General features: G+C 56.8%; 7 protein-coding genes across 7 annotated transcripts; 5 read left to right on the top strand and 2 right to left on the bottom strand.

Annotated features, from left to right (window-relative positions):
• Positions 1-33: 33 nt before the first annotated feature.
• CDEST_07998 (Putative Type 1 protein exporter) lies at positions 34-4,630 on the top strand (the record flags this gene model as incomplete). Its single annotated transcript, XM_062924157.1, has 11 exons — positions 34-132; positions 212-399; positions 463-1,119; positions 1,215-1,494; positions 1,561-1,707; positions 1,821-2,565; positions 2,639-2,817; positions 2,895-3,424; positions 3,509-3,624; positions 3,684-3,874; positions 3,935-4,630. The coding sequence occupies 11 exons, from the start codon at positions 34-36 to the stop codon at positions 4,628-4,630; spliced, it is 3,828 nt and encodes a 1,275-aa protein (XP_062780208.1).
• Positions 4,631-6,387: 1,757 nt separating this feature from the next.
• CDEST_07997 (Putative ribosomal protein uS5 domain 2-type superfamily) lies at positions 6,388-7,716 on the top strand. Its single transcript, XM_062924156.1, has one exon. It carries the CDS (start codon positions 6,496-6,498, stop codon positions 7,522-7,524), a length of 1,029 nt encoding a protein of 342 aa, XP_062780207.1. The 5' UTR covers positions 6,388-6,495; the 3' UTR covers positions 7,525-7,716.
• A 277-nt stretch (positions 7,717-7,993) lies between these two features.
• Positions 7,994-8,616, top strand: CDEST_07996 (uncharacterized protein; the record flags this gene model as incomplete). Its single annotated transcript, XM_062924155.1, has 2 exons — positions 7,994-8,318; positions 8,387-8,616. 2 exons carry the CDS (start codon positions 7,994-7,996, stop codon positions 8,614-8,616), a joined length of 555 nt encoding a protein of 184 aa, XP_062780206.1.
• Positions 8,617-9,389: 773 nt separating this feature from the next.
• CDEST_07995 (Putative GDP dissociation inhibitor, FAD/NAD(P)-binding domain superfamily) lies at positions 9,390-11,239 on the top strand (the record flags this gene model as incomplete). Its single annotated transcript, XM_062924154.1, has 3 exons — positions 9,390-9,463; positions 9,590-10,698; positions 10,899-11,239. The coding sequence occupies 3 exons, from the start codon at positions 9,390-9,392 to the stop codon at positions 11,237-11,239; spliced, it is 1,524 nt and encodes a 507-aa protein (XP_062780205.1).
• A 508-nt stretch (positions 11,240-11,747) lies between these two features.
• CDEST_07994 (Putative rad21/Rec8-like protein) lies at positions 11,748-13,634 on the bottom strand (the record flags this gene model as incomplete). The annotated part of the gene is made up of 2 exons (XM_062924153.1): positions 11,748-13,479; positions 13,540-13,634. 2 exons carry the CDS (start codon positions 13,632-13,634, stop codon positions 11,748-11,750), a joined length of 1,827 nt encoding a protein of 608 aa, XP_062780204.1.
• A 1,814-nt stretch (positions 13,635-15,448) lies between these two features.
• On the top strand, positions 15,449-17,359 carry CDEST_07993 (Putative nucleotide-binding alpha-beta plait domain superfamily; the record flags this gene model as incomplete). Its single annotated transcript, XM_062924152.1, has 2 exons — positions 15,449-15,855; positions 15,940-17,359. The coding sequence occupies 2 exons, from the start codon at positions 15,449-15,451 to the stop codon at positions 17,240-17,242; spliced, it is 1,710 nt and encodes a 569-aa protein (XP_062780203.1). The 3' UTR covers positions 17,243-17,359.
• Position 17,360: 1 nt separating this feature from the next.
• CDEST_07992 (Putative AH/BAR domain superfamily, protein IVY1) lies at positions 17,361-19,753 on the bottom strand. Its single transcript, XM_062924151.1, has one exon. It carries the CDS (start codon positions 19,386-19,388, stop codon positions 17,793-17,795), a length of 1,596 nt encoding a protein of 531 aa, XP_062780202.1. The 5' UTR covers positions 19,389-19,753; the 3' UTR covers positions 17,361-17,792.
• Between the last annotated feature and the right edge of the window lie 96 nt (positions 19,754-19,849).

Here is a 19,849-nt window from a genome sequence, read left to right as displayed (position 1 = left end):
CCCCCCCCCCCCCCCCCCCTTCCAAAGTTCAAGATGGAAAAACGAGGGCCTTCGAAACCTCAAGGTCCCGACAATCCTTCAACAGCCAACAATAATAGCAAAAGCCAATCCAAACCTTCCAAAGGGTTATTTGTAGGTTACTAATCATCCTCTTCCCTCCTCTCGTCTCTAAATCCAGCGTCCTTCGTTTCAAGGAGCTGACACCCTGTAGAGGGTCTTCACCTACGGCCGCCCATTCGACTATGCCGTACAACTCGTCGGCATCGTGGCCGCCATCGGCTCCGGCGTGGCGCTGGCTCTTGTGAACATCGTCATTGGCCAATTCATGAATGTGTTCACCAACTACTCCAACCAAACGCTGTCTCCCAGTCAGTTCATGGGCGAAGTCAGCAAGTTCTGGTGAGTTTTCGGACGCAACCCGGACCATGTACGCTCGCCCGCCTAACAGAGCGTATTCCCCAGTCTCTACTTCGTGTACATCGGCATTGCGCGTCTCGTCCTGACATACATCTACGCGACCGCTTTCACTTATGTAGCCTTCAACCTGACTCGCAGCATCCGGATTTCCTACCTCCGATCAGCCTTGAGCCAGGAGATCAGCTTCTTTGACCAGGACACAGCCGGGTCCATCTCGATGCAGGCGACCTCGAGCGGGAAGCTGATCCAGTCGGGCATCGCCGAGAAGCTCGGGCTCGTCTTCCAAAACGTCTCGACCTTCGTGGCGGCCTTCGTCATCGCTTTCGTCAGCCAGTGGAAGCTGGCCCTGATCACTAGCTGCATCCTCCCCGCCCTCCTCATCATCATCGGCGGGCCCTCCGTGCCTGATGCCATGCTCGACGCCAAGATCCTGCCCATGTACGCCACGGCGGGTAAGTATGCCGAGAGCATCCTGTCCAGCGTCCGCGCCGTCAAGGCTTTCGGCCTCGAATCTCGCATCCTCGACAAGTACGCCTCGTGCCTGCACGATGCCCGCGTGCTGGGCAACAAGAAGAGCCCTCTGTACGGTGTGCTTTTTGGCGGCCAATACCTGGTCCTTTACTGCGGCATGGGACTCGCATTCTGGCAGGGAATCGGCATGGTGGCTCGCGGAGAGGTTGACGGCTTCGGCACCATTTTCACGTAAGTTGGAACCTTTGGAAGTCGGCACCGGCTTAATTACTTCTCAACGTCCATCAAAACGAAACCCGGCGTTCTTCTAATACCCAAGTTGGCAGTGTTCTCTTCTCCGTCGTCATCGCGTCTACTACTCTCACATCGATAGCCCCGCACATGGTCGCGTTCAGCCGCGCAGCAAGCGCCGCCTCGGAACTGTTCACACTGATCGACAGAGACTCGTCTATCAACCCATTTAGCGACTCCGGATTGGAACCTAGAGAAGTATCGGGAGTGATCGATATCCAAGGAGTCAGCTTCAGCTACCCGACCAGACCGGACATCATGGTTCTAGAGGACTTTTCATTAAAGGTACCTGCCGGCAAGGTCACGGCTCTCGTTGTAAGTGTACCATCCATATCAACTGTATTGTCATGTGTGTGCTTCCCGTTCTAACACAGGAAATAGGGAGCAAGTGGTTCCGGGAAAAGCACCATCATCGGCCTCCTCGAGAGGTGGTATGATCCCCTGAGCGGAACAATCACGATTGATGGGACAAGCATCCGTGATTTGAATCTCCAATGGCTTCGGACCAACATGAGACTTGTCCAACAGGTAATTATCTATAAAGAACACACGAGAACGACGCCTCCCTCCTTTCCCGTCTTTCTAGCCTATGTACGTCAAACGACTTGGTGTTGGAAACTAATTCTTTGCTCTGATTCCAGGAGCCTGTTCTGTTCAACGGCACCGTGTTTGAAAACATTTCCAATGGATTGATCGGAACACCTTGGGAAACGGCTCCGCGCGAAGAGCAACTGGAACGGGTCAAGGAGGCTGCAAAGCTTGCTTTCGCTGACGACTTCATCCTCAACTTGCCCCATGGCTACGATACGCGCATCGGTGAGCGAGGCGGGCTTCTCTCAGGCGGACAGAAGCAGAGAGTGGCCATCGCCCGCAGCATTGTTTCCGAGCCCAAGATCCTCCTGCTCGATGAAGCCACGAGCGCTCTCGACCCTCATGCTGAAGGAATCGTCCAGAGGGCGCTCGACAGCGCTTCCAAGGACAGGACGACCATCGTCATCGCCCACAAGCTTGCGACGATTCGAAACGCTGACAACATCGTGGTCCTGAGCAAAGGCAAGACTGTCGAGCAGGGCCGGCACGACGAGTTGGTGGCCCTGGGCGGGGCCTACTCGAATCTTGTCAAGGCACAGTCTCTTTCCGTCAACCAGAACAAGGAGGACAGCGACGAGGGCTCCGAAGACAAGTCCGCCAAGGAGATTGAACAGACGCTTTCTGTGGCCAGGCAAAACACGGCGGAGGCCCAGTCGCTCCTGGCCCTTCAAGACCGGGAGAACTACGATCTCTACAAGCAAACGGGGATCTTTCACACGGTGTTCAAGGTGGCCCGGGCTACGCCGGATATGAAGGTGTGGTATTGCGTTGTGCTCGTCGCATGCGTTATTGGAGGTGAGTTTGACCCAGAGGACGATCACGGTTCGTTCGTGGAAAGGGGGGAACCGATGACTGACATCCAGCACAGCCGCCGTGTTCCCCGGACAGGCACTTCTCCTCGCCAGCATTACAGACATCTTCACCGGCGGTTCTCCGTCAGAAATGGTTAGCAAGGGGAACTTCGTCTCCCTCATGTACGTCGTGATGGCGGTGGGCTGCTTCCTCGGATACTTCGCCATGGGATGGTCGACAAACATCATAACACAGGTGAGCATAAAACTGGAAGGTGTCTTGGGGTCATTTTTAGTTTAGGGTTAAGCGGCTCACCTCGTCCTTTGCGATAGACACTCGGCCAGAAGCTACGAAAAGACCTGCTCAGCGGCGTCTTGAGGCAAGACCTCCGGTTCTTCGACCGCCCCGAGAACACCGTCGGCTCCCTAACCAGCCGCATCGAGTCGAACACGCAAGCCGTCACCGAACTGATGGGGTTCAACATCGCCCTCGTCGTCATGTCCCTCCTCAACGTCGTCGCCAGCAGCATCCTCGGCATCGCGGTGTCCTGGAAGCTCGGCCTCGTCGGTGTCTTCGCCGGCATCCCCCCGATGCTGCTGGCGGGCTACGCCCGGATCCGCATCGAGACCAAGATGGATGCCGACATCGACAGAAAGTTCTCCGCCAGTGCTTCAGTGGCCTCCGAGACAGTTAACGCCATTCGAACTGTATCGTCTCTGGCGATCGAGAGGAGCATGCTGCAGCGGTATACCGGTGAGCTTGATGCCGCGATATCAGGCTCTCTCCTGCCTCTGTGCAACATGATGGTCTGGTTCGCACTCACACAGGCCATCGAGTATTTCATCCTGGCACTCGGTTTCTGGTAAGCAGCAATGGGCTCCGTTGCTCCTTTTACATGTCTCGCCGTTGGACCTGTTTACTGATATTGCATCATCTCAACTCACAGGTGGGGAGCAAAGCTGGCTTCGGAGGGAACCATCACCTTCTACCAATTTATCGTCTCGTTCATGGGTATCTACTTCTCCGGACAGGCCGGGGCCACCCTATTCAGCTTCTCGAGCAGTAAGTCGCGTCCATTGATTGCTTCGTGGGTCCTGCTGACCACGGCACACCAAATCCAGGCTTCACCAAGGCGAACACCGCCGCCAACTACTACTTCTGGCTCATGAGTCTCCAACCGACCATCCGGGACACGGATGAGAACAAGTCAAAGGGCCCCGCGGCAGACTGCCGTTCATACGACTTTCGTGACGTCCAGTTTTCGTACCCGCTGGCGCCGAACAACCGGGTTCTGAAGGGGGTATCGCTGAAGGTAAGCACGTGGAAGAAGACGCCAAAGTCCAACGGACGCTAACTATCACCGCGACAAAAGATCGATCAAGGCCAATTCGTTGCGTTTGTCGGGGCCTCCGGCTGCGGCAAGTCGACGATGATCTCCCTCCTCCAACGCTTCTACGACCCGACCAGCGGATCCATCGTGATCGACGACTCGGACCCCCTCACAAGCCTCAGCCCTCGCCTGTACCGAAGCAGACTTGCCATCGTCCAACAGGAGCCGACCCTGTTCCCGGACAGCATCCGGGAGAACATCAAGCTGGGCATCGACTTCGAGGCTCACGACGAGGACGCCACGGCCGCCGACGACGCCGTGATCGAGGCCGCGTGCCGCGCCGCGAACGCCTGGGACTTTGTCAGCTCCCTGCCGGAAGGGCTTAACACGCCGTGCGGGCAGGGCGGGAGCCAGCTGTCCGGGGGCCAGAGGCAGCGGATCGCCATCGCGAGGGCCCTCGTCCGCAACCCCAACGTGATCCTCCTGGACGAGGCGACCAGCGCCCTGGACACCGAGTCGGAGAAGCTGGTGCAGAAGGCGCTGATGGAGGCGGCGGGCACGGGCGACCGCATCACCGTCGCCGTGGCGCACCGGCTGTCCACCATCCGCGACGCCGACAAGATCTGCGTCTTCTACAACGGCCGCATCGTCGAGTCGGGGACGCATGATGAGCTCATCGAACTGGGGGGGATGTACAGAAAGATGTGCGAGGCGCAGAGCCTGGACAAGGCAGTCTAGCATCAGGCTTGTTTTCCGGCTGAGAGCCTACGACTTGAAAACAACGGGGCCGTCAACTGCATCACATCGGCAAGTGTATTTCAAACCATGGCGATGGAGTTTCTATTGTAACATATTTTGGATATCCGCTCCTATCTAGAGAGCTTGTATTAGAAAGCTTTAATATGAGAGAACCAGAAGATCTTGTGATAAATCAATAAACGTGCTCAGTTAGCCGCCATGTTTGAGAAAATGACTGGAATCAGGTCTTACTCAAGCTATGTCTTCTTCGTCAAGTTGATAAACAACAGTCTGACCTCGGCCAGATGACCGGGAGCCGGTTGGCAAATCCATCGCTGTCCTTCCGTGGTCATGCAAATGAGCTCTGTTTGGCGCCTTGTTCGAGGAAAAACCCCTCCTTCTCTGCGTGGCCGTGGCATAGGCGGAGGGCTTGGGTTCATGGGGATGAAGCCTTGGGGATAATATCAAGCCTGCGCTCCGGTTCGCGTTTTATGCTGGCAGTATTCCCCAGCATCCAAAACATCTTTCTGATGACCTCTGCATGATCAAGCCTTGATCTTATGGGTGGTGCTTAGCCAAGTCAAGAATGCCTCTCCACAAGCTGCCTGAGTATATCTGGCAAGTTGTCACATTTGTACTAGAGACAACTATCGTGAGCTCGGCAGACGACTCCGTGGACTCCAGTGTCTTGGGGGGCCCGGGCTGCTCTTCCCCGCGGTCATGTATTCAAGAGCAGGTTGGAGGAGATGTGAAGACATCCGCACTGCGTTGGCCTTGGAGTTGCCTTGCTCCCAGAACCAACACGTCTCACTCAAGACTACGTATCAGACCGGCCGAGAGAATCATTCTAGAAAGTGGACAACGAATGTGTCTTAGTATAACAGCTTCCCATGGTAATTACAACCGTGATCACAGTCGCCTTCAATTCATTGCGTGAAACCCCTCTAGAGAGTTCAACAAGTTCACAACTTTCAACATCACGGGCGCGTGCAACAGCGAAAACGGCGATCCTCCACCAGTGGAGCTACGTCGGCGACGGGCAAGAACTGGACGGTGCATCCACCACAGTCAGAGCATATGAGCACTCGGCTGTATAATAGAGATTTGCATCGCTAGAGGAAAGAAAGAGTCGATCGCAAGAGGCGGCGGCGGACGCATATCGATCGATGGCCGGGCAGTCGCGGAAGCAGTGATGGGAGAGGGCGGGGATTAGTTATCGAGGCATCTGCATCAAGATTGTGTGTGTTGCCCTGTTGCGTTGCTGTGGCTGGTTTCCGAGGCTTCGGCTGATTTAGAAATATTTGCCCAGCTCCCGCTGTTATGGAGGTGACTTGTCAGTAAGGCTGTCTGGACTCTCTGTCTGCTCTTTAAGCTCTATGAAATCCCTTGGCTGCTCTGGGAACTGGCATCCCTTTTCATAACGGAGCCTGGATCGTGTATGGAGCCATTCAACATAATACCAGAGAGAGAGAGAGAGAGAGAGAGAGAGAGAGAGAGAGAGAGAGAGAGAGAGAGAGAAGAGGCTTCTTTAATAAATGTTTCCAGGGAAGCTCTTGATGAGAGCTAAGTTGAAATACGGTTGGTTGACCCTTCCAGCAACCAGCTGCTAAATGACCAATGCGTCACCACTGAACTCACCTCCCGGGGGGGTGCTTGACCCCACCGGAGCCACTGACGCCGACCTCCGACTCCACCCAAAATTTCCAGCTCTCACTTCATCCCACTTCCCTTCTGTGTGTGTGTGTGTGTGTGTGTGTGCTGTCTGTCTCGTCTCGACGTCTCGTTCAACCCGAAGTCCACCCCTCCTCGACCTCAATTGAGAAATTATCTGGGCTCCCCACCGACCGGAACGAACTCGAACACAAATGGCTACCTCAAAGGGTCTCCCACGCGACACGTTCGCAAAGCTCTCGCCTCACCCTTTCCTTCTCGCAAACCTCCAGCCGCCCGCTCCCGCCAACGCCGCGAGAAGCAACGGCCGCGCCCCCGACGAAGCCCGCATTCCCAACGTCAACACCTCTAGCCTGACCCACGCCAATGGCAGCGCTGTCGTCCGCACGGGCGACACGACCGTCATCTGCGGCGTGCGCGCCGAGACCATCCTCGCCGCCGACATCCCCAACTTCCGCCCCGCCGCGAACCTCGACGAGACCAAGCCCGGCTCGGAGCTGAAAGACTACGACCTGCTCGTCCCCAACATCGAGCTCGCCACCGGCTGCGCGCCTCAGTTTCTGCCCGGCGTCCCCCCCACGACCCTCGCCCAGACTCTTAGCACGAGAGTGTACTCGTTGCTGCACTCCTCCAAGCTCGTCGACCCTGAGGATCTGAGAATATGGTACACTCGCCCCGCCGAGAGTGCCGAGGCGGAGGATGACGACGATGACGACAAGATGGACGGTGACGCCGAGAAGAGCGGCGAGGGCGAGAAGGCCGTGATGGCATACTGGGTCCTCTATATCGACATCTTCTTCATCTCCTTTGACGGCAACCCTTTCGACGTCGCCTGGACCGCCGTCCTCGCCGCCCTGCGTGACACAACTATCCCCATTGCCCGCTGGGACCCCGATCGCGAGATGGTGATCTGCTCGCGCGACGAGCCCAAACCCTTGACGCTGCACGGCTTCCCCGTCGCCTGCACAGCCGGCGTCTTCGCAGAAAAGGAGACAGCGGACCGTCCCTCCGCCGGCAAGTTCTGGACGCTTGTCGACCTCGACACGCTGGAGGAGAATCTCTGCGACGAGCAGATCACAGTGGTGGTAGACCGCAGCGGAGGAGACACCAAGGTGCTGTCGATATCGAAGCACGGGGGCACAGTGCTGCAGCCGCAGCTCATACGGGAGTTCGTGGGCGTTGCGGAGCGGAGATGGGAGCAGGTTTGGAAGGCCATGGCATGAAGATAATGATACCCACCAGAAAAGAAATAAGAAGAATTCAAGATTTGGGAAGGAGTGGTGGGAAGGAAGATTTCGTTTCCTTCGATACTAAGCCTCCTGATTCTACACAACAACCATATACCACTGGACGATGGCAAACGGACCCTCCTTGTGTGAGCATTGATGGCCTTTCCCCTCCCCTTTCATTTATCCACCTGTTGTCCTCGGTGCGGAAACCGTGAGAAGAAAAGCGCATACCTACATGAGCCCGTTGACCTGGATTCTCTTTCTTTCGGTGCCCGCCATCAGAACCTTCAGGACTTCCCTCACCTCTCACGCAGCCTTGGGGGCAAAAGAAAGTTATGGGAGAAACGTAAGCAAAGCGAATCAGATCCATCGAGAAAGCCATTATCAACCCTTTCCCCCCCTTCTGCCCTCCCCCCTCCAGAAGAGAATAGCACTGTCATCGTCGCCAATCATCATCTCGGCCATGGCTGAACTCCACGCTCGGCTGGGAGAGGCCTCGAAGGAGGAGCTCGTCCAGGTGCTCGCCGCCATCTGCGGCCATGCGCTCACCCGCTCCTTCGTCGAGACCGTGCTCGACTACCTCGACAAGAAGAAGATCCAGGAGGCTGAGGCCGCCGCCAACCGCCGCAGCCGCCGTTCGTGCACCCGCGCGTCGTCCGAGGTGTCTCAGGTTGGCCCGGGCCAGGCCACCAACAAGACGATCAAGCGCGCGATCAAGCTGTGCGAGGTCTGCCACGAGGCGTTTGAGGAGAAGAAGAACCCGAGCAAGTCGTGCTCCTTCCATCCGGGTTAGTGAAGACTCCAATAAGTATATCAACGTGTTGTCGCTCGTACTAACCAGCCCACGATGCGACAGGCTCCTGGCTGATCGAGTGCGAGAGGGACGGCTTCATCTGGTTCGAACCCGTCGAGAACGCGGCTGAAGAGTTCAAGGCCGACCCCAAGGCTATGCGGATTCTCAGTTGCTGCAACGCCGAGGACGGCATGAGCAAGGGATGTGCCGCTACCAAACATGTCCCCATGGTCGTCGTGGACGGTCCGCACTACGCCGTCAAGGTCGAGGTCGAGACCGGCTCGGACAACTAATATTGACGGGCGATATTCTTTCGTCCCGGCATGATTTGACGAGATACGACAATGGTACGAGCTTGCTTCTTGATGTTCAACGGTATGGCAACGGGGTAGCACGGGTTTGGCTCTGACCACACGACTTGGGCTACATGTTACATGGCTCGAGACGGCAGAGAATAATGACGACTGAGATGAAAACCGGGAGAAATGCGGCTTGCTTCTGCCACATCTGGCACAGGCTTCATTCTAGGCATATAACCAGCAAGCACAAGAAGAACGGCCTGGCGTCAGGCCAATCGATCTACAGAGCTTTCATGGCACAGTTCCGATTCACAACAAGTCCAAACAACATGGACGTGATATGTATTCCACAATTCGAGCTACCTTTTCAGACGTTATTCCAAGGCAGTAGATACTAGGGAAGGATTCCTTCTACCGCCCGGCGCCGAGGAAGCCTAATGAAAGGCCCTCATGAACCGCGAATCTACCGAATGTGACTCGCGGCTGGTTTACCGGGCGGATGGTGAAGAAGGGAAGAAATGGGAGAAAGCGGCGCTACGCGACGAACGAAATTTTAGGCGACACGAGGCACAGTGTCATTTGGACAGTGTCCGTAGCACGGCTCGCACAAATCAGCGGAGCCTCCGTTTTCCCCACCGTGGGACCCTCATCGTCAATCTTCCCTCCCCCCCCATTCCAACCTCGTCTCTTTTTTTCTTTCGCAAATTTTCTCTCTCCTTATTCTCTCCCCTCTTCCGGATTCTTCTGCCTTTCCTTCTTCCACCACCATGGAATCGCTGGCCGAGCAGACGTGGGATGTCATACTCCACGGCACTGGCCTGCAGCAGTCGCTGCTAGCCTTGTAAGCTCTTTTCTTCCTCCTGCTTCTTTTGCACTCTTGCACCTCGTCGTTCGGCATCGTCGTTTTTTTCCCGACAAAAAAAGCCTCGATCTGACTGACGCAGCCTTCTTCGGCGGCCGTAAAAAGAGCCCTCTCGCGGTCCGGGAAGCAAATCCTGCACCTCGATCCCAACGAATACTACGGCGGCCCCGAAGCCGCCTTCAGCCTACAGGAGATCGAGGAATGGGCAGCCGCCCACGCAGCCGCTGACCATGTCGGTCCTGGGCGCGTTTTCTCGTCGGCGACCGTGACTAAGCCGGAGATCACGGCCGGCTCTGGACCATCGCTGTCCTTCCCGAGAGCGTATTCCCTTGCTCTCGCGCCGCAGATCATTCACACCCGCTCCGAGCTGGTGAAACTGCTCGTATCCTCCCGCGCCTTCCGGCAAATCGAGTTCCTCGCGGTCGGGTCCTTTTTCATATACACCCCGGCGCCGAGCGGCTCCGCAGACGAAAAGCCAAGCATCGTGCCGATCCCCTCCAACCGCGAGGCCGTCTTCTCCACGACCGCCATTCCCGCAAAAGCGAAGCGGTCGTTGATGAAGTTCCTCAAGTTTGTCTTGGACTATAATGCAGAAGAGCAGCGGGCGACGTGGGCTCCGCACGCTGACAAGCCTCTGTCGGAGTTCCTGGCGTCCGACTTCAAGCTCGACCCTGCCCTGCAGACGTACATTGTCACCTTGACCCTGAGCTTGGACGGGAAAATCGGCACCAAGGACGGCCTGGCGGCTATCCACAGACACCTGTCATCCATGGGCGCCTTTGGGCCCGGCTTCGCGGCGGTATACCCTAAATGGGGCGGTCTCTCAGAAATTGCGCAGGTGGGCTGCCGTGCGTGTGCCGTCGGTGGCGCCGTCTACATGCTGGGCACTGGTGTGAAAGCCACGCGCCTGCTTGATGTGCAAGAAGACGGCGCCCGCTTCGAGCTCGACTTGACCAGCGACATAACGGTGAAATCCCGTACGCTCATCCGCGGCGCCGAACATGTCATGTCCAAAAGCCAGCGTGTGAGCAGACTGACGGCTGTCGTCAACTCGCCACTTTCGTCTCTGTTCCAGGCCGTCGTTGAGGGGTCGCCCATCCCTGCCGTGGCAGTCATCGCTTTCCCGGCTACTTCTATCAAGGATGTCACCTCGCCGAACCCCATCTATGTCTTCGCTCACTCGAGCGAGACTGGCGAATGCCCATCTGGCCAAAGTAAGTCATCATTTAAGCCCTGCCTCATCCCTACCCACCTATTTTATTTGTACATGATGATTTCAGTCAAAATTCTTATCTACATTGTCTGAGCCTTGCTTTGACGACAATTCCTGTCATACTGATGTACACCCTCATCCATACTTTTGATCCGGCAAACCTCTTGTCGTATCAGGTAACTGACTCTGTCATTATCGTAGGCGTCCTATATCTCGTTACACCAGAAGCTTCTGGCTCGGCCGAAGCCTTGGAAAAGGCTTTGGCGTCCTTGCTGCCTGTCCTTGGCGACAGTGATCACCAGCCGCAGGCCATGTACAAGGTCGCGTACCAGCAAGCCAAGGCCGCCCCCTCGGCCTCCGCGGACGCCTCGGATGTTCTTCCAAGCCTGCCGTTTGACCTTGCTTTCAGCGACACGGCTCTGGAGCCAGTGAGAGAGGCTTGGACGAACGTCATGGGCCATGTGGCAGACGATCCGGACATCGAATACATGAAGTTTGAGGATCGCGAGGGCGTGGATGACGATGAGGATAGTTACGAGTAGATACATGCTTAGCTCGCACTTGCTACCTGGCTGTACGAAGTAATGAAGATGACGACTTTCAATGGCACGCAACTTTTTCTGAAAATGATTTGTTTCCATGTGGTGAAAGTAGCTAATGTGTGTATGACGCTTTGCAAGTCTTTGTGTATGTGAGTGATCCCAGTTCCCACGAGATAGCAAGTTCCTGTGTCTTCCCAAATCCATCGATTCGTCCAGTTATGCGGAAAACCCACCTCTGGCCCTCGACCCATGAGCGAAGAAACGTCCGCGCCCCAATCCGCTTCTTCCTTCGCTGCCTCGAAATTCCGTAACCACAAACGCGTCCCAGATGCAACTTCGAAAAATCAAAACCGCAGAAGAAGAAAAGGTCCCCTCATCAATACTTGAAAGCAAGATACCCCCAAAATTGCTGCAGAAGAAAGAAGGAAGGGAAAAAAAACAAGGTTGCATCAGCTGAAGAGATGGCGCGCAGGGAGAGACTCCGCAATAACGACGCCGCCGCTTTCTCCTACTCCGTGCTCTCAAGATGCGTCATCAGGTCGAGTCCAACTCGGATCGGTCCGAAAGGCTGCATGTTCTCTACCTGCTGCTCCACGCAGATAGCATTTTTCGTCGCCAGTGAAAGAATGTGGTAGAATGCCTGGGTCGCAACAACGTGGTTTTGCTTCGCCGGGTCAACGAGGTCCTCAAAACCGACCCATCGCCGGTTCTCGTTGCTGTCTCCCTCTTTGACCTGGCCAGCCTTCTTGACCTCCTCTTCGGTCCATTTCAAAAACTCTACGCTTGCAGTGTCCAGTGTCGACCGCATCCAGTGAGAGTCGTTCTCATCCATATCTTGTGCGTTGACCCCGTTTCCCGGAGAGTTAAGACTGCCTGATCCCAAGTCTCGAGAGCCAGGCATGCCAATCGGAGCTGCATCCAGGTCGCTTCCCTGGGCATCGTGAAGTTCGAAATGAGCGATGCTGCTCCTGCGAGGGATGGCGGGCTTCTGACTGGCTTGCTCGTGACGCTGAGCACTGTTGCCGATGACCGAAGAGGCCCGGCCAATCGACGGTGTCCGGTTCCAGGGCATCATGGAAGACGAATGATGATCGTCCATGGGCTGGGCAGCCTCCATTCCCATCTCCGGCATGGTTTCATCGCCAAGCACGCCGTAGTCCTCAACATCGTCTACGGAGCGTCCCTGCTGGGGCGTCTCGTCGACTCTCAGACGCACGTTGCGCGTTTCACTTGCATAACCCATCTCGTCAAAGGCCTCATTTGCTCTTCTCCGACGTCCCTTGGGTGAAGGCGTCTGCATTTCTTGCTCCGCTTCAGTGGGTGGGCCATAGATGATGTTGCGAAGACCGTTGCCAGCGAAAATATCTGCAAGAGGGAAGTTGGTTCCTGGAATCCCTGTGCTGCGGCCGACGCCTCCGATGCCCTGCCCGAAAGTGAAGAAGTATGCATTGCTCTGGGCTTGGGTTTGTGTGACGCCCTTGGGCTTGCTGGTGGCTCTTTCCGCGTTTTCAACGTATTGTTCCTGCCAGTCTCGGAGGACGGAGCGTGAGATCGTAGTGCCTTCATTGTCGAGCTTCAGCACACGGCGACGCTTCTTGGATGCGGCAGTAGCTTGCTTTCCCTGACCATTATCGGGCGACTCGGGGACCGAGGAGACAGGATCACCCGGGAGAACGATAGAGTCACTGCCTATCATGGGGACGTCGCCTTCGGCGTCACGGGGAATCGTCTGCTCATCTTGGGTATGATCATGTTGAAATGGGGCCCCAGCATCTGCCATGTCGATTGCGCCGAGGTATGGGAGCTCAAGCTCATTATCATCCAGGATGATGGCACCATTTTCGTCAATGTCGAGTTCCACACCACCAAAATTGTCAGACTCGTCCAGAGCACCGAACGGACCAGTGTCCATGTTAATCTCCATATCCTCTCGCGTTCGAGGAAGCTGGGTCTTCTTTGCGGAAGAGTTGGCGAATGGAGAGGGCAAACGGTAATCTAGACCATCAAACGACTGAGATATGTCGAGGTTGAGAACAGACTTCTCTCGACCTTCAGGGAAGAAGTTGATGGGGTCAGGGAAAGGGCTGAGCTGAGACTGCGACTTGTTCTTTCCGCCCGACGATTGGCGACTTGAACTTCCAGGTACGAAGCAAGGATTGCCGTTGTCGTCGATGGTGAAATGCGGCATGACGCTGCTTGGGACAAAACTGGGGTCGTCGCCAAGGGTGATCTGATCACGTCTTTTAAGAGTCGTACAGAGTCAGCAAGAGTGTGGCAAGTAAATCAAAGATCCTGCGCACCTCGCTTTTCCAGCGTTGGGGTGGGTCTCGTTGTTGGCGATGAGTCGAAAGAAGGTTCTCATCAACGTCTGCACCTTCTCCGCGTCGGTGAGCATGTAATGACACTGCGAGGAGTACACCCGTGAAACACCATAGAGGAGATTGCTCTGAAGACGGAGAGAGATGGGCGCTCCAGGTTCTATGATCTTCTCACAAGCCTTTCGGATATCGACGTCTTCGATGGCTTTTCTGGATACCTTCCGTGAGCCGCCACCGCGGGGACCGATGGTCGCGACAACCCTGAAGACAGTTGTGAGCACTGCGTTGCCTGAGGATCAGGGAACAACTCTACCAAATGGTCGCAACACCGAACTGGCGGCTGGTGAGGACTGCCAAGATGTTAGAGGCGTGCTGCAGGGTGATCAACCGGTCGAAGGAGGTGACTGACTCTCGTGGCTGTAAAACATGGCGATGTTTACAAAGGAGGTCAACGCCGGTCTGGAGGATGGTGGTGTGACGTGCTGTTGTTTAGGTCCTTTCAAGTCAATGGACAGGTAGCCGGGGCGAAAGTCGACGAGATCGTGGTGTCGCTGGTAGGTAGGTTTCACTTGAAAAAGAACGAGAGGGGGGCCTGAAGAGCTGGAGAAGGAGCTGCCTGTCTAGCTCGCGTCGCGTGCTGGGGAGGAAGTTGCCTGCCGGTTTGGGCAACTACCCTCAGTAGCACTTTCCCGGAATTACTCTACTTTTTTTCAATTCGGTTCTTCTCCTTTTCGAAGTTTCAATTTTTGTCGCCCGAATCACTTTGATGGTTAATGAATCGCCTGACTTATACTATTAATCCTCTCCCGTAAGGAAACATTGTGGAGCACCTCGGCAATGTCAACACAGGCACCATTAACGAGACTTGGCATGATGGCCGATCAAGTAAGACGGACAACTGACTTGGAAACAAAACCTGGCTTCCGTTCACCATAGAATATTTCTAATATTCATCACTGGCTTCTGCAGCACCCAGCTAACCCTGGTTTGTGGAAATTCGGTTATTTTTCTTCACGCAAAACGCGTCTATTCAATTTGCGTTGTCAAATGTCCGCTATTAAGTCGTCACCCTAATACCCTCGACATATGTGGCTAGGGGTTTGCGAGCGGCAAAATTGGTCTCAGAGGGCAATGCAGCTTAAACAAGGGGAACTCTGACAAAAAAACATAGGATTGGAAGAGATGGGAAGATGCTGTTCAACATACCGTGCAGGCAATAAGACGGACACACTGCGGGTTTACGTAGGTATTCCAGGACACACCATTGGAAACCACTTTCGAGGTTGCGAAACTACCCTACAAATCATAGGTTTCTGAGTCACCAGTCACCAGTCACACACATTAAATTGAATGAACTCAGTCATCCGGTACCGGCTGTGTTGTGGTATTAGTTGGAAGAAAGTCGGTTGTTGCAACAACTGCGACGCGGTTGACAAGACCAAATACGATGCCGATAACAGGTCAGATGACTTCCAAAAAGCTCAGCCCATATCCGAAGATATGGACCTACGAAAATCCCAGGAGGCTCTTACCAGCCCCAGGTGTAACGATGCAAGGATTTTACAGTGAGATTCGAACTCACGACCCGTGGCCTGGGACGTTCAGAAACTCACAGACGTGCCTAGTGATCCCATTGAGCCACGGGTCTTGGTGACAGTAGAAGCATCAATTGGATTGTATATAGTCTTGAACGGCGGTTTGTTGGGATGGATGGCGGCGGTTGCCTGATGAACCTGGCTGGTCTTGCCGTTTGGATGTGTTAGTTGACGTCGAAGTCGGACAGAATCTGACATAAGCAGACCCCGATGTCCCGGTCCACAAGCCCGGGGCGCACGGACATCTGATCCCAAGCTTCCTAGCATGGGTAGGTCCGCAGCTCGGGAGCCAAGGTATGTCGGAACTCGGCAGCCAAATAATCCGCCGTTGCTGGGACACGGCCTTCTCGCATCAGAAAATCATCGCCAATGGCGGCCACGGGAACTGCAATCCGACACGGCCAAGGCATTTCTTTGTCCCTCACCACCCGCGCGCTGAAGAAGGTATAACAGCACCTCGACGGCCACCACCCGCCTCCTTTCGACTATTTCTTTATCGCAGCGTGCTAAACACAGCGCAATTGTGTGTTCGGCGCCTGATAGAATCATCCCGAAGCAGCTCCCGTCAGACCTTTCAGCCGAGGCAGCGCCCTTCCCGTACCAACGACACAATGGCGCCCCTTATCCTCCACAATGTCCCCGACGAGGAACTCTACGTCGGAGATGACGGCATTAAACGTCCCTACGCCATGGTTTTCCCACAGTACGTTTGGACACCCCCCTACCTTCACGCTGCTTGTACATTATGCCCAAAGTCATCCCGCTAACCAAGACCTCTCTCGGAAAGGCAAGAAGGTCTCCCCGGCGCTAGGAACCGCCGCGGCGTCGCAGAAACAGGCTCCTTTGGCAAGTCGACGCGCCGCTCCCGCTCACGAACCGGAACCCCTGCGGGTCGCCGCGAAAACCCAACGGTCGCGGCCGCCGATAAGATCTTCGGCGACTGGCTCTCAACACAGGCCGTCACCAACAACAACGTTGCTGCTTCGATGACCACAACAACAACCACAACAGGAGGCGCAGGTGTTAACGCCTCCGGGGCCGCCGTCGTTCCGCAGCGCAAGACGTCTGGCCTCTCCCAGGCGCCTCTCCTGGCCTCCGCGGCCGACGACACGCCCGCCGCTGCCGAGCCTCGCGTCACCCGCCACGTGCCGACCGAAATCATCCTCCGCGGCTACCGCTCGCCCTCGCAACAGTACGCCGCCATCTCCCACTACGAGCAGCTTGCCGGCCTCATCTGCGAGGACTACCCGCGCGAGCCACCTCTCGAGCAGCGCCGCTACAAGTCGGAGCTCCGCGACCCGGCCTTCACCCGCCGTCGGGGACTCACGGCCGAGGAGCGCGCCAAGGTCAATCACGCCGATGGTGGCGAGCACTGGGTCAAGGTGACGTTCGAGTCAGCCGACGCCGCGGACGCCGCCGTCTATGCCAGCCCCCAGCGCGTGCTGGGCTACCTCGTCCACGCCGAGCCGTACCACGGGCTGCCCCCCGCGCGCGACGAGCCCGTCCCGGATGTCGACTCCCTCGTCGCCGCCCACGAGGAGCACAGCCGCTCGCGGTCGGTCCCGGCGGGCAGCTTCGGAACCCACCGGACGCCGCGCGGCCAACACCGTTCCGCTAGCAAGAATGGCGGCGGCAACCCCTTCTCCATTCCCAACACCCGATCCACGAGCGACCTCTCGCCGCCCACGTCGCTGACCTCATCCAATACGATCGAGACGGCCACCATCTCCAACACGACCAACTCCTCGGCGACCTTGACGGAGTTGCAGCAGCAGCAGCAGCAGCAGCAGCCCCTGATGCAGGCCGAGGACAGCATGTTCTGCCGGCGCATCCCAACGGCGCGGAAGGCTAGGCTCCTCCCGGCCGAGCAGGCGCTGCTGCCGCAGCAGAGCTACACGCAGCGGGTCGTCAATATGGTCCCCTTCCTTAAGTGGTTCAGCGGCTCCATGATCGGCAACGAGGTGCCGCGCACCGACAATGGCGACTTTGACTGGAACCGCGCCAGCCTGTACTGGAAGATCATCTGGTGGCTGGACGCGACCTTTGGGCTGTTCGGAGGCGAGATCCTGAGCGCCGACAAGGACGATTGAGTTGAGAAAGGGGAGAGGCGGTAGGGATGGCATTTGCATGCTTTGTGAGAGTGTCATCAGGCATTTGTTTTTCGTCCAGGTGGTTGGGTTTTCCCGGGGAGAATCGGAATGGCGTTTGGGTGGGAGGAAGGGGGGAGGGTTTATAAAAAGTTTTCATGTCCATACGAATACCACGCGCGCGCATTTTCATCATTTTTTTTTTCCATAGAAGTTGAGGTGGAATCTGAAGCAGAGAAAGGTCGCCCACAGAAGAAAGGGGAAAGAGTCAAAGGGGGTTGGAGAGCAACAGGGTGAAAGAATGGGTGTATCCTGTGTGCAACGAATTGTAAGAGTTTATATGTATGCAGCGCGCGTGCGCCGAAGGGTTAAGGGAGGGGGTAGAGCGTTCGTTCCCCCTCCTCCACGTCCATAGAAACAAACGCCTCTAAATGGGTATAAACAAAAGAGTAATAATCATCAAGTCTCCTTCGCCGCCGCCCGAAGTAAAAAAAAAAAAAAAACCCTCTCAGGATTGAAAAGAAAGGCCTCTCCCCCTCCCACCCAAAGAAAGTTAAGCGTCGTCCTCTTCATTTACACTCCAACGCCTGACGGGCTGTCGTCCCCTGTCCGCCGTCCCGTGTGCAATTTCCCTCTCCTCCTCGGCATCTATCACGGCGGGAGTGCTAGCTCTGTGGTCCTTTTCGTCGTCCTCTTCGCCTAGGGTCTGCTTGTTGGCCTCCTCAGCCTGTTCCTCGTCGGCCCAAGGCGACAACGGCTGCGAAGGCGCCTCCCCTTTGGCCAAGTTCTCGCCCTCGCCCTCGCACCTATCATCGCCCTCGTGCTCTTCTTCCCTCAGCACATCGTGCCGGCTCTCCTCAACGACAACCTCCTCCTCCTCAACCCTGTCGACTACACGCGACTCCTCGCTCAGCCCGACACCGAGGCTGTCAAACGTCACGTCGGTAGCGTGCCGCCTGATGGGCTGCGGTGAAAAGGGCCGCACGCCACGCGGCCTGTTGAAGTTTGTCTCGGAGAAGATGCTGTCGGCGTCGTTGTCGTCCCCGAGGCCCGGCGACGCGGCGGTGGTCGCGGCGGCCGCGAGGCTCTGGTACCGGTCCGGGTCGCTCAGCAGGCTGTCGCCTCGCTTGTGACCGCCGCCGCCGTGGCGCGTTACGTCCGAGGCGGCGTCGGCGAGAATGCTCTTGGGCGGGAGGATGCTGAACAGCTTCGCGGCCTCGGCGGTCCCGCCGCCCACGACGCCCGAGTGATGGTGATCGCCGACCTCGTCGCTCGCGAACAGGTCGGCTCCCCTCTCCAGCAGCTCGTCCAGGCCGCCGCCGCTCCAGCCCTTTCTCGCAAGCGACTCGAAGATGTCGACCTCGGCGCGGACGAGGCTGCACGAGGCCTCGACGATGCGGCCGCTCGTGTCCTGGCTCTCGCGCAGCAAGGTCCTAGCATGGTCGCCGTGCAGAGACGTCAGACCGTCCAGCTTGGTCGTCAGGTCGACGAGGTGGGCCCTGAACTTGCCGACGTCGCGGCGGCGCTGCTTGTGGAGCTTCAGCCCCTCCTTCTCCAGCCGCCTGATCTCGAGGTTGCGGGCCTTGACCTCGCGCACGTATGCGTCCTCCTCGTCGTCGACGCGCTGGCGCCACTTATCCAGCTCGTGCAGCAGGGGCACCTCGAAGTCGCGGTAGACGGTCTCGGAAAGGATTTGCTGGTGGTTGGCGACGAGGTGGTGGACGCCCGAGGCGGACAGCAGCAGGTCGGCGGTGCAAGAGCCCTTGGCGCCGGCGGTGAAGCTCGCGGACAGGGCGGCGCCGGGCTGGGAGGCGGAGGACAGGGACTCGGCACGGGCCTCCTTCAGACGGGCGCAAGACTCGAGGGCGGAACCGAAAGAGGAGGCGGCAGTGGAGAGCGAGGCGAGGGCGAGGCGGTAGGACTTTGCGGTCTGGATGAGGTCGGAGTAGGCGGTCTGGGAGAGCTCGAGGTCGGATTTGGTCAAGACGGCGTGGACGGGCCGCGGCGGGGGCGGCAGCGGGAGGTGATAGGACGAGAGCGGGTTCGCGGTCGAGGCGAGAGAGTAGACTGGCGACCCAGGGACGGGGGGAAGTTGGGAGGGCGTCGGGGTCGAGGGCCGGTCGTCGCCGGGTGTGGTTGGGGAGGCCATTCCCGGGTGTTTTGGTGTTGTCTCTGTGGGTGGTGAGAGTAATGATGATGATGCCTCCAAAGTTTGTTTTCTGCGGGGGTTGTTTCTTCTCGACTGGACTCGGCTCGACTGAGTGATGTTGCTGAGCCCACCAAGCCCCGATGAGAGACTTTTGTTTTGTTTTGTTTACCGTGATATGTACGTCGGACTGATCGGTATCATCTCAGCCCCCGATACGAAGAGAAAGAAGAAAAGAGGAGAAGTGTCGTGCGTGACCTGCAAACAGAGAGCCTCCCAGAAGATTGATGAAGTCCTTTTTTTTTTTTTTTGTTCTTTTTTTTTTCTGTTTTTTCGGGGCGAGTAGAAAAGAAGGGGGAGGGAGCAAACGGTGGTTTGGAGATCTTCTTGGAGAAAAGAGTTGCGGCTTGCTGCAGAGCAGATGCGAGCTGCAGCTTGGGCTGTAGACTGGGAGACTTCCGGGT

Source organism: Colletotrichum destructivum, chromosome 5 (assembly GCF_034447905.1).
Source record: "Colletotrichum destructivum chromosome 5, complete sequence".
Lineage (NCBI taxonomy): Eukaryota > Fungi > Ascomycota > Sordariomycetes > Glomerellales > Glomerellaceae > Colletotrichum > Colletotrichum destructivum.
Note: the sequence above shows the minus strand (reverse complement) of the source record. Positions and strands in the feature narration are given on the sequence as shown.

Bases quoted from the DNA above. Each gene is read 5' to 3' on its own strand.
- CDEST_07997 (XM_062924156.1), top strand. From the start codon at position 6,496: ATGGCTACCTCAAAGGGTCTCCCACGCGACACGTTCGCAAAGCTCTCG.
- CDEST_07992 (XM_062924151.1), bottom strand. From the start codon at position 19,388: ATGGCCTCCCCAACCACACCCGGCGACGACCGGCCCTCGACCCCGACG.